Genomic DNA, 11,653 nt, shown 5'->3' on the forward strand with positions numbered 1-11,653 from the left:
GTCATCTCCTCCAGCCTCTCTGGCAAATCTTTCTTCTTGATTTCCAGTCTCTCTCTCTCTCCCTCTCTCTCTCTCGTTCGTGTCAGTTCTGCTCGCGCCATGGCCTCCCTCATCGGACAGACGTTCCACTCGTTCGAAGAGGCCTACGACGCCATCCAGCGGGCCGAGTACTCGCATGGCTTCATCACCATCAAGGAGCGAGTCAACCGCCGCAACGGCGTCGTGGTGCGCGGCGAGGTGCGCTGCCGGCACAGCGGCATCTACCGCCAGTACCACCTGAGCCGCAACAAGTACATCACGTCGACGCGCAAGACGGACTGCCCCTTCTTCTTCATCGTCGCCCGCCGCACCCGCATGGCCGACTACATCATCTCGGCGCGCTCCAGCCAGCACAACCACGAGCCCGCCAGCATGGAGGACCTGCAGAACAAGGTGCCCCGGCCCTTTGGCATCCAGGACCTCTTCCAGCTGGTGGAATCGCGCCTCCAGGCCGACGGGGCGTCGACGAGCAGCGTCGCGCGCGACATCTGCACCGAGCGCCCCTCGGTCAACATCACCGAGGCTGACATCTTCTTTATCCAACGTAAACTGCGCGAAGGCCAATTCTATGCGTCCACTGAGGCCTTTATCAATAACAATAAGCCCAAGAAGAACTGAACTGAAGCAAGCCTGCAGAAACAATAACAAAAAAAAGGTGGAAGCAAAAAAAGGCATTGATATAACCGTCTGACTGAGTTTGATTTGATCTGATATGACTGGGCCTGATTTCCTGCAAACATACCTACATTCCTACCTACACACACACACACACACACACACACACACACACACACACACACACACACACACACACACACACACACACACACACACACATACACCACATATACCCCCTTTCAGTGGGAGGAAATTTTTCTGCTTTGGATGGATTGCAAGGCAGACAGACCATGTCCGTTGAATAGCGTGTGTGTGCGCATAATGCTCGCCCTTCCCGCCGATGGAGTACAAACATCATCCCGGACCGGGTACGAAACCAACCGCCCGCATATTATACACACATCCTGCTCGACTCCATCATACTAGTGCGGATCTATCCTCGACATCGTCATCATCAACACCAGGATGCCTTACCCAAAACGGAAGTCATGTCGCGACGCCGTTGCGCTTTGCGTCGCGGCCGCAGCTCAGCCTCATCGGCGGCAAAAAGGGGCGGAAACACTGCCATTGGCTCTTTCGGGGATATAGGGGGGGGGGGGGGGTTGGTCTGCGAATCCAGCCGCAAATGTAGCGTCCCACAATGGGGTTCCTCCCATCAGCCTCGGACAGCTTCGTCACAGGCCTTTGCGGTATCGTGTACTATCTGGGAATGGACTCTCCTTCAGGCTTGGACTGCTGTGAGTGAGACACTCTCACAATATGGAAAGAGGGCTTGATATGGGCTCATAACCGACCAGAGGTCGCCCTCTCCTACCTTATACTAACACAGAACATCTGTCAATACAACTCTCTTAACTCACTTCCAACTCTGTCTTCTCGTTCTATATATCGTATCTCAACCCGACCAGGCCGTCTCTACCACGAAATACTGACAACCATGCGCTTCGTCACATACTTGTCCCTACTGCTCTCCGCCTGCAGAGCGATCCTGGTTCCCGGCCCAACAGGTCCCTACGCCGTCGCCCTGAAAGAGCAGCCCCTGACAGACACCAGCCGGCCCGACCCCCTCGACCCAACCGACAAATCCAAGTCTCGCCGCCTGCTGTTCTCGCTGTATCTCCCCGTCGATGCATCCCGGCGATTGTGCCCAGCGGTGACGGTGCCCTACATGACGCCCCCCCCCCCGTGGCAGCCTCGTACGGGCACCAAGCGATTCTAGTCGGCTTGCCGGACACGCTGTACTATCCTTTCGAGATGGAGTTTTGCAACCTCGAGGAGTTTTCTCCTTGCGATCAGGCGTCTAACAAGAAGAACGAGTATCCTCTGGTTCTATTTGATCCTGGCTTTGGAGAGTCTAGACTCATCTATGGTGCCATGGCTCGGTCTTTGGCAAGCCATGGATATGTCGTTGTTACCGTGGACCATCCGTTTGACGCACCTGCTGTACAATTCCCCGATGGATCTATCATTCAGGGTGTCGACCTTGACGATTCCAACATTGAGGTTCTCCAGAAGGTCCTCAAGGCACTACTAAAACTCCAGAAACAACTAAACACAAGTCAAGTTTCCTGACAGTGAACCACAGGTCCGCACCGACGACATCACCTTCATCATCAACCAACTCACCAACTCAACCATCACAAAGCCCCTCCTTGCCGACTTCCCCGGCACAATCAACGCATCGCACCTCGCCATCTGGGGCCACTCCTTCGGCGGCTGCACCGCCGCATCTGTCCTCCATTCCGACAACCGTGTCCTCGGCGGCCTCGACCTCGACGGCATGCTCATCAACCCCGTCCTCAGCACCGGCATATCCAAGCCCTTTATCCTCGCCGGCCGCAAGGGCCACAGCACCGAGGATCCGTCATGGAATGAGTTCTGGCCGCGGGTGAAGGGCGGGGATGGCATGGAGATTGGCGTTGCGGATACGCTGCATGGGGCGTTTAAGGATGACTTGATGCTGTTGAGTGTGCTTGATTTGCCGGCGAGTGCAAAGGAGGCCGTGAGGGGGGTGTTGGGGGGTATTGATCCGCGTCGGCTGGATAGGGACTTGAATGGTATCTTGACGGCCTTTTTTGACTTTTTGTTTCATGGGAGGAGGCAAGCTCTGAAGGCTCTTCCTTGTGAGTTTAAGAATGTTACCGTTGTCCGGAGCAGCTTCTGATTCGCAGGGTCGAGTGAGGTGTTTCAGGGGTAGTCTGTGGATATCTAGACTTATACTAACTCCTCTACCTACTCTCCTCCTCTTATACGTCGCTTAGACATACGCCGTCATCATCAATCCCAATCATACACTCGTTCAATATCTATGTACCCAATATCAACACCCCAGCTCCTCAACATCATACTATACCTACACATGCTAATACTACAACTTACAAGCCAAGCCCAAAGCAATTGGCATAATACGTCACCGTAGCAGTCCAGTCCGAAAACATGCCTGCAACACCAACCTGCCTCGCCAGCACATCCACCAGCGTGTATATGTCCCCATCCCTCTGGACGACGTCCTGGATCGAGCCGTAGAAGTAATCCCCCAGGGCATGAACCTCCGCAATCGGGCCCGACCGCTCAAGGCTCCACGTCAAGATCTTGAGCCCCAGCTGCTTGGCCCTCTCCGCATACTCGCTGGGCACAATCTTGCCGTCCCGCGCCGTGACGAGGTACGGCAGCGGCGGCGCAACGTACTGCACGCCGTCCTCCTTGTAGCGCGTGAGATTGGCCAGCGCGGCGTCCATGCCGAAGAGGTCGGCGGTGGCGTCGAGGAACATGGCCTGCCGCGCAAACTGCGGCTCGTGCGCCAGCCAGTAGAGGATGTCGTCGTAGAGGAAGCTCTGGACGTAGACGCGCGACGGCGGGATGCCGGCCTCCCTGAAGGTGTCGATGAACTGCTGCGCGTACCGCTGCTGCGTGTAGTTGCCGCCGCGGAACGGCATCGGCACCTGCGGCGTCTTGAGCTCGGGCGTGAACTGCAGGCCCAGGGCGCGCGTCATGGCGATGTGCTCCTTGAGCGACATGGTCGTGCCGCAGGTGTTGTACAGGTCCGTCCGCCAGGGGAGGATGCCGCCCAGGTAGTCGGCGGGCGTGGCCGCGCTGGCGTTGAAGCTGTCCATCTTGCTGCACAGCGACTTGAACTCGGCGAGCGTCAAGTCGCTGGTGCAGCAGGTGGCCGACGCGGGCCGCCCGTTTGATGCAGGGACAAAGGGCTGCGTGCACTTGGCGTTGAGCTCGGGCACGGCGACGACGTTTGTCGTCGTGTGCAGGTCGCACTGGCTGTGGCGGCAGACCAGCTCCAGGTCGCTGGTGAAGGCGACGTCGCACTCGAGGATGCCGGCGCCCATGCGCGCGCCCGCCAGGTTGGCCTCGCGCGAGTGCTCGGGGAACTGCAGCGGCGCGCCGCCGCGGTGCGCAATCGAGAAGCTCGACGGCCGCATCTTGAGCTCCCGGCACGAGTCCAGCTTCGCCTTGAGCGGGCCGTCGCTCATGTTGTCGACCAGGTAGTACGGCCGCGGGCCCAGCTCGATCTGCGTCATGGGCTTGAGGCCGTCGGTCGAGCACGGCTTGGGCGTGGGCTTGGCCGCGACGTGGCCGATGGCGGCGAGGCTGACGGCCGCGGCGAGAGGCGTGAAGAGCATTATCGTGATGAGCCTCCCTGAGATGAGAACTGAAGGAGTGGCTGGATGGGAGGATCCGAGGAGACTGGCCTGCTGCTGCTGCTGTTACTCCTTCTGTTGGTGCTGCTCCCAGACGCTCACGAACCTCTCGCTCCAGCCACCAGGAAGATTCATCGCCATTATATATCCCGACCACCACAGCTAGACAGTCCATCAACCCACTTCCCCCGAGCAGCGCGGCAATCCATCTCTCTCTCTCTATCCATTCGCATCCCCAGACGAGCGGATACGATGACAGTGCATCCCGCCATGCATCCGTCGCCGCCCAGCATCAGCAAGCAGCCAAGCCCACCAGAGCCCCCAAGCAGCATCACTGATCCTTTTCCTTCCCCCCTTTCGGGCAAGGCCAGAGAGACACGAGGTCGCAGCACTACCACCAAAGCCCCCAATCCGCCACCTCGCAATCAAAACGGATCAACAGCCCTTCGTCAAGGGGCTCTGATGCAGAGTCCGGGGGGGGCTTCTTCCAGCCAGGCGACGAATCAACCGGTAACATCTTAGGTAGTATACTATGTATGACAATAGGAGGGGGGGGGGGGGGGGGGACCGCAGCAGACTGGTGTGCCTGAGGCTTACGGAAGTGCGACTCTGTGTGGTTGCGCTCTGCCATTGTGTGTCCCTACCCGGACAAGGTAGGTAGATAGAACGTGGTTGATCCCAGATTGATACGCTGCTCTCCCGCTTTCTGAGAGTTGTGTCGTCCCTGTGTGTTCTGTTGCTTGATGTACGGTAGCATTATGATCCCGCCTGGCTGACTCGAGGATACATGCATCAACTGCCACCCTCCGATGACTGTCTGTGCTCCCTGAGCCGTACGAATGGGATACAACTTAGGCGTATCATCGCCGCCATCAATTGGTCGCCCGACACGGCTATACGGCTGTTGAATCGTCCGGTTTCTGTCATTTTTCGCTGTTCCTGTCTTCAGTATTGCTGCCTCAACCAGGCTGCTGCACCGACATCCTCGCTGCAACAGAGCCCAGGCAGGATACGAAGAGGGGAAAGATAGCGACATGCCACTTGGTCCCGGCCAGGGTTGCACTGCGTGTGTCCCGCCTCCTCCTGCAGGGCGCAGCGGTTCGTTGGCGATGCTAATTCCAGTATGAAGTGCGGAGACGTTTGTGATTGAGAGCTCGAAGAGATGCGCTTTGATGGTGCAGAGGAAGAGCTGACAGGATTGCGGAGGCGTGGATTCAGATGCCAGACAACTGATCAGAAAAAGCAAGACAAAAATGACTCTCGGCAATTGTCTCTCCCGCGAACCGGGCTCTCCCTCAGCTGCACTGTATTCAGATACAAGCTAATCATTCGTCACGTTTTTTTTGCATGTCACTGCCATTCTTTGCATCCTTGTTCTCCCAGGGACTCTCGCCTGGACAAGTCACTGATACAGAAATGACCACCGAGGTCTTCACCTCACTTATGACTTGAAGCTACCTACTCCGGGCTGCTTCATTCTTAACACCAAGCTTAATTGCCACTTCGCTGGATGTGGCGTATCCTTGATTTCGTTCTCAGCGTTCCATTGAAGCATGAGGCACTCTGTTAGCCAACTCCCAACCCGAGATGCTTCACATCGTGGGATATATCGCGGCCACGTGGGAGACCTTATGGCTGCAATGCTGTAGTTGAAACCGGAGCGTTGCATTTGCCATCTCCTGGATAAGCCGTATGCAATACACGCACGTGGCCAAGCCATCGAGTAGAACAAACTACCGTGTGTCTGCGTACAACCATCATGACCAGGAACAAGGGCGACACAGCAAGAGAGTAACAGGCATAGCCTCGCCGACAAAGCTGTCCGGAATTCTGCAGTCCCCTCACGCAGCATACTACCGTCAGTGAATCTTGGCCCCCCAAAACCTTACAGTTCGTCTTTTGACTCCCCTTCGTCAACCTCGCGCAAGGCCAAGATGCCATCGACAGTCGCCCTCAGATGCTCAAACAGCGGAGCGTCCTCGCCCAACCCCCAGGCAAACACTCCGCCAAGCTCCAGCTGTCCGACAAGCCATGCAATCCTGGCCCCGATCGTGTCCGGCGTGTCGTACGACCACCACCTCTTTTCCTCCGCGTCCCAGTATCCGTAGCTTCCGTCGTAGTCATAGAAGCCGTGGGCCTGAGCCCTCGTGAAAGATTCATTCAACTCGACAGGGACTTCGTCATGCCAGCTGAAGGCGCCCGTCCTGCCTAGGTCCGCTCCGCTGGTAGGATCCTCCAGCAGCTGGGTACGACATCCCAACGGCTGCTGAGCGTCGCACTTTTCTGTCATGAACCACTTGGCGTAATAGCCCAGTCCGAGATTCAGTTTGTGTGGAGGTGCGCCGCGGTCCATATATCGCCTTATTGCTGCCTCCGACTCGTCAATTCCGCTATGGTGCTTAACGTAGCTGTCACGCCGGTTCATCATGTCGTATGTCATCAAATTGATGAAATCAACGTGTTCCACAATGGAGGGAACAGTCGAGTTTGTAAAGGCCATCAGGTCTCGTTCCAGAGCCGGCACCGCAACCGACAGTAGCTTGTCATCTCCCAGCGCTGATCGAAGCTCGGCAACGAGGAGAGGGAATGCTTCGATCTCCCATTTACGCTGGGAATTGGGTATGAGCTTGTAGTCGTCACGGTTTCCACTGTTGGCCGCCCGTCAGTCAAACCGAATACCAGCATACCGATGTCTCTCCCTTATACACGCACCCTGGATATTCCCAGTCAATATCGACCCCATCAGCTCCTGTGAGGTCGACCATGGCTTTGACCTGGCCAGCCCACCGCCTTCTTGAAGTCGCATCGCGTGCAGCAGCTTCGAATCCTTGACTATCTCCCCAACCTCCAATGGCCACCATGATCTTGGTAGCGGGCTTGAACTGCTTTCGAACTTCACTCACTGTTGCAAACAGGGGGAATTCAGTTGGAGTCTCGTCCACATTGAACACATCGGACCGCATGAATGCCAGAATCACATGGGTTATTGGATCAATGAGGTGGTCTTCTGATGGCATCACAACGTGTTGTCTGCTCAGGCATTAGACTTGATCGTCACCTGCAGACAAACAGAGCACCTCACCCCGTGAGATACATGATGCATCGAGCAGCTTCATGCGACGCCGCAAGAGAGGCAATAACCAAGGCCAGCCACAGGGTCACATATCTGATTATTGTCTGCATGTTCGAAACCTTGAATTATGCGAACAGATCAGATTGAATTCGCCATTAAACACCCGTTTGTATTCTCTGACAGGAAAAGGTGAACAGTTTAACTGTACCTGTCTGAAAGTCAAGGCATGGAATGACGGCGCACAGTACGCGCACAGTGTCTGTCACAATCGATACGGCTACCTATCTAATCTAGAGCTTCTTTTTTCTTCCTCTTTTGTTTCGCGAAGAAAGCTGAACCAACCCACCATCACATCGCATCACATCAGCTGAGACGCAAAGCGCAACCGGAATTTCCTCTCTTTCATCCCTCAGCACGCACAATGCCAGCATTCTTGTGCTGAGACTCAGTATCCCTACCACGGCGACATTATTCCTCTTCTTCTCGACGACAGGCTTGCAAGTGAATCGCTTCAAGCTCGACCACCTCCATCCATAGCAGCCATGTTCGAAAACACCTGCACACTGCCGCTGCATGCGGACATCTTCACCACGGCGCTGCATCCAACAGAGCCTCTGTTGACTGTCGGTTTGGCCAATGGCCTCGTCGAAACGTTTCGACTGCCCGCCAGCAGCTCGTCTGACGATGGCGCCGATGGAGACTCGAGCGTGATGAGCGATGGGCGCTCAACCATCAGCTCTGTCTGGCGCACCAAGAGACACAAGGGAAGCTGTCGCTGCCTGGCAAACTCCCACGATGGAAAATGTAGGTCTTGTCTACTCTTGGAGCGGCGTTCATCGCCTCGCAAGCTTCACAATGCTGACAGACCCTCTCAGACCAGTACTCTGCCGGCACGGACGCGCTCATCAAGCACTACGACACTGCAACTGGCAAAGTGATTTCCAAGTTTGGCATCCCGACCAATACCTCCAAGCCAGATGGCCCGTCATTGCTACACGTGCTGAACCCGATGAGCCTCCTCCTGGCCACCGATACCGGCGCTCTACACATCATTGACCTGCGCGACGGTGCGCCAGGCAAGAAGCCCGCGCAAACGCATTACCCCCATTCCGACTATGTGTCGTCCATCACGCCCCTGCCGCCGTCCGAGGAGAGCACCAGCGGCTTCCCCAAGCAATGGGTCAGCACGGGCGGAACCACTCTGGCTGTCACAGATGTTCGACGAGGAGTGCTGGTACGAAGCGAGGATCAGGAGGACGAGCTTCTCAGCTCTTGCTTCGTGCCGGGTCTGGGTCCGAAGAAGAATAGGAACAACGGCGTCATGGTCGTCGGGTCTGGTTCCGGCGTGCTGACCATGTGGGACAAAGGAGCTTGGGACGACCAGCAAGAGCGCATCATTGTCGATCCTGTCAAGGGTGGCGGCGAGAGCATCGATGCCGTTGTCATGGTGCCCAAGGAGCTGGGAGTGGGAAAGAAGGTGGTTTGTGGCGTCGGCGACGGCTCTCTGAGAATCGTCGATCTCGTACGAAGAGAGGTGGACACGACGCTCAACCTGAGGCACGACGACGTGGAGGGCGTGGTTTCGCTGGGATTCGACTCGGAGAATCGTCTGATTAGCGCGGGCGGCCGTACAGTCAAAATCTGGGAGGAGCTGTCGGAGCTTCAGGGCGGCGACACCAATAGTGAGGGTGAGGACGATGAAGAGGACGACTCGGACTCGGACGAGAAGCCAAACGGCAAGCGGCCCATGCTCGACAGCGACAGTGACGACGACAGCGATGACGGCGTGGAGGAGATGAAGCAGCGGGCTAAGCGACGACGCGAGATGCAGCAACAGAAGCTGGGCCCCATGGGCGCTCATGGCATCTTGGGCTTTGATGGACTGGACTAGGGGCGGCATCGAGGCATTAGCACGACACGTTGCCCTTGAATTGGGTTGAGGCACTGGGAGAAATAGGTCTGTGATACCTTTGATTTGTGATACCTGAGAAGGCTTGGGAAGCGAGCTCCAGAGCCCACTCACTGTACAATAATAGCATTGCATAACTAGGTGTAGGCATACTCAACGAAAATATAATTGCTGGGCCCAACACGGCCTGTCTCTTATTTCCCATTTTCGCGCTCCTCTATATCGAGTTGGGGGCACGAATCAACGCCGCTACAGGTCGTCGGGGTGCCCATGATCCGGTTGTCCATCTTCGATTCGCATCCTTCGTTCCATCATGTGATGCCCTTCCATCGGATGGACAAGTGTGTGAACCTATGCGGCGCTTCTATTCACGGCATCTAGTACCTTTGTGAATGCGCAAAGGCGCGATCAAGCTGCCAGGCGGACAAGGCTAAACCGCTTGAGTGCGGACTTCTCGAAATGAGGGCAGTATGAGGGCCATTGTGTTAACCTCTCAACAGGCGAAATAGATGCCATTGCTATGGCGAACTGGGGTAAAAGGAAGGAAAAGAACGCCGAGCACCCTTTTTTCTTCAGACTCCCGGCAGATGGATAAAGCTCCATTGCCCAGCGCCGCCCTTTGCGGGTTTCAACACCGCAGCATCGACGTCTGCGTCTGCGCTACCAGTAGCCACTCTCAAGGCAGCCTCGGCCTCGCCGTCCGGAGCGACGCCGGCCTCGGCAGAGAACCGCCGGACACGACTCTCGGTGAGCTTCCTGTCGTACAGAATGACGGCCGGCAAGCTCCTTTCGTGCTCGCTCTTATCGTGTTCACCCCCATCGCCCTGTTCCCCGTCCGACCTCTGCGACCCGCTGCTCCTCCCGCGACCGTCGTCCTGCTGCTGCTGCTGCTGCTTCTTCCACGGGGGAAACAGCTCGCCCGGCTCGCCGCTATACGTCGTCGGGACGCACACGTGGGGGATCCTCATCTTGACGCTGATGCGCCTGGCCAGGGCGACGGCGCGGGGCCCGCCGACGCTGATGACGGAGTCGCGGTCGGACAGGACGGAAGGCCCCGGGTACGTGTCCGGGGTGAGGAAGCAGACGTCGAGGTTGGGCAGCAGGGAGCGGATGCGGTCGGCGAGGTGGATGCGCGACGGGCTGCAGACGATGAGCGGGAAGGAGAGGGAGAGCTTGTTGAGCTCCGAGGGCAGGCTGGCGATGGCGTCGTTGCCGAAGACGATCCTGGGGGGGTCGGGCTTCTTGTGGTGGCCGTGGTGGTGGTCGACGTTTGTGGACTGGGAGCGGCGCGAGGAGAGGCGGCCCTTGGAGGAGCGGGCGTAGGGGCGCGAGCGGGAGCGACGATGGGACGAGGTGGACGAGTGAGGAGGAGACTGGAGGTTGTTCGTGTGGGGAGGAGGGCTGCCGGCCTGGGAGTTGGGAGGGGATGGCGGCATGGCTATTTTTGGGTATGTCGATGCCCTCATTCAAAGAGCGAGGATATAAAGAGAGTTGAAGGCTCAATGAAATCGGAGATCGAGATCGAGATCGAAGAAGGGGGGGAGGAGGGTCAAGGGGGGGGAGACGTTGTGGGAACAAATCGAAGATGCGTTCCTGGCTATTACCAAGGGTGGTGTGTATTGTATGTTGTATGTATGGAGAAAATGTGCTGCCAACAAAAGGAACGGTCCTCTTTTTCCCTGAACCAGTTTCCCCTTCTGGGTAATTTTCCTGCTTTAAGAACGTTTTCAAACATAACGCCACCCTACTTAAATTTTCTGACGGCAAAAAAGAAAAAGAGAAACAGAGAGGGAAAAAAAAAAAAGGCGGGAAGGCAAAAGGGAAATTTGGGTGGCGAGCCAGCATGGGATTCTTGACAATCCCATTACCTTGGGGGACCCCCCCTTGTTCTATCTTAGAGACTACCTACCTATCTAACGGAAAGCCAATCTGGGGTGGGTTCTGGTTGCATGTGTGGCGTCTGCTTTTTTTTACTTGCCCTTATAGGCGGATTGTGAGCGGAGAGGCTTGGCAGCCATCTACCTAGGCGATGCAAAAGGGGACCCTTTTCTGTATGAGACGCAACTTGGGTATGTGGGAGTCACAGAGGGGAGAGGGTTATCAGATGTTCTAGAAACTCGGGATGTGGCCGGGAGGTTGTTGGGCAGTTGCTGGATTGGCTGGCATGTTCTGTTTTGCTTCCCTCTATTGTGTGCTCTTTGTCAGTTGTTTCGCCTGCCGGAGGGTGTTGCCCGGCTTACTGGGGGCGAATAAGGGGTGTAGCGTGCTGTAGCAGAGAGATATGTTGAATGAAACGGTTGGGAAATAGTGCTAAAGCAAAGGAAAAGGGGAGAGCCGACGAATGGGTTGCTTAGAGCAGGG

General features: G+C 56.5%; 6 protein-coding genes across 6 annotated transcripts; 3 read left to right on the forward strand and 3 right to left on the reverse strand.

Moving 5' to 3' along the window:
- Nucleotides 1–99: 99 nt before the first annotated feature.
- Nucleotides 100–657, forward strand: TRIREDRAFT_107901 (uncharacterized protein; the record flags this gene model as incomplete). Its single annotated transcript, XM_006965636.1, has 1 exon — nt 100–657. One exon carries the CDS (start codon nt 100–102, stop codon nt 655–657), a length of 558 nt encoding a protein of 185 aa, XP_006965698.1.
- Nucleotides 658–1,322: 665 nt separating this feature from the next.
- On the forward strand, nt 1,323–2,746 carry TRIREDRAFT_48599 (uncharacterized protein; the record flags this gene model as incomplete). The annotated part of the gene is made up of 2 exons (XM_006965637.1): nt 1,323–2,172; nt 2,243–2,746. Coding segments are annotated over exons 1-2 (765 nt in total), but the record flags the coding sequence as incomplete, so codon positions are not given.
- A 166-nt stretch (nt 2,747–2,912) lies between these two features.
- On the reverse strand, nt 2,913–4,250 carry TRIREDRAFT_48603 (uncharacterized protein). The gene has a single exon (XM_006965789.1). It carries the CDS (start codon nt 4,188–4,190, stop codon nt 3,033–3,035), a length of 1,158 nt encoding a protein of 385 aa, XP_006965851.1. The 5' UTR covers nt 4,191–4,250; the 3' UTR covers nt 2,913–3,032.
- A 1,945-nt stretch (nt 4,251–6,195) lies between these two features.
- On the reverse strand, nt 6,196–7,493 carry chi18-4 (glycoside hydrolase family 18, chitinase; the record flags this gene model as incomplete). Its single annotated transcript, XM_006965790.1, has 3 exons — nt 6,196–6,958; nt 7,023–7,340; nt 7,393–7,493. 3 exons carry the CDS (start codon nt 7,491–7,493, stop codon nt 6,196–6,198), a joined length of 1,182 nt encoding a protein of 393 aa, XP_006965852.1.
- A 432-nt stretch (nt 7,494–7,925) lies between these two features.
- TRIREDRAFT_78415 (uncharacterized protein) lies at nt 7,926–9,274 on the forward strand (the record flags this gene model as incomplete). The annotated part of the gene is made up of 2 exons (XM_006965638.1): nt 7,926–8,187; nt 8,259–9,274. The coding sequence occupies 2 exons, from the start codon at nt 7,926–7,928 to the stop codon at nt 9,272–9,274; spliced, it is 1,278 nt and encodes a 425-aa protein (XP_006965700.1).
- A 333-nt stretch (nt 9,275–9,607) lies between these two features.
- Nucleotides 9,608–10,728, reverse strand: TRIREDRAFT_122102 (uncharacterized protein; the record flags this gene model as incomplete). The annotated part of the gene is made up of 1 exon (XM_006965791.1): nt 9,608–10,728. One exon carries the CDS (start codon nt 10,726–10,728, stop codon nt 9,865–9,867), a length of 864 nt encoding a protein of 287 aa, XP_006965853.1. The 3' UTR covers nt 9,608–9,864.
- Nucleotides 10,729–11,653: the final 925 nt, after the last annotated feature.

This window comes from Trichoderma reesei, assembly GCF_000167675.1.
Source record: "Trichoderma reesei QM6a unplaced genomic scaffold TRIREscaffold_10, whole genome shotgun sequence".
Taxonomy (NCBI): Eukaryota; Fungi; Ascomycota; class Sordariomycetes; order Hypocreales; family Hypocreaceae; genus Trichoderma; species Trichoderma reesei.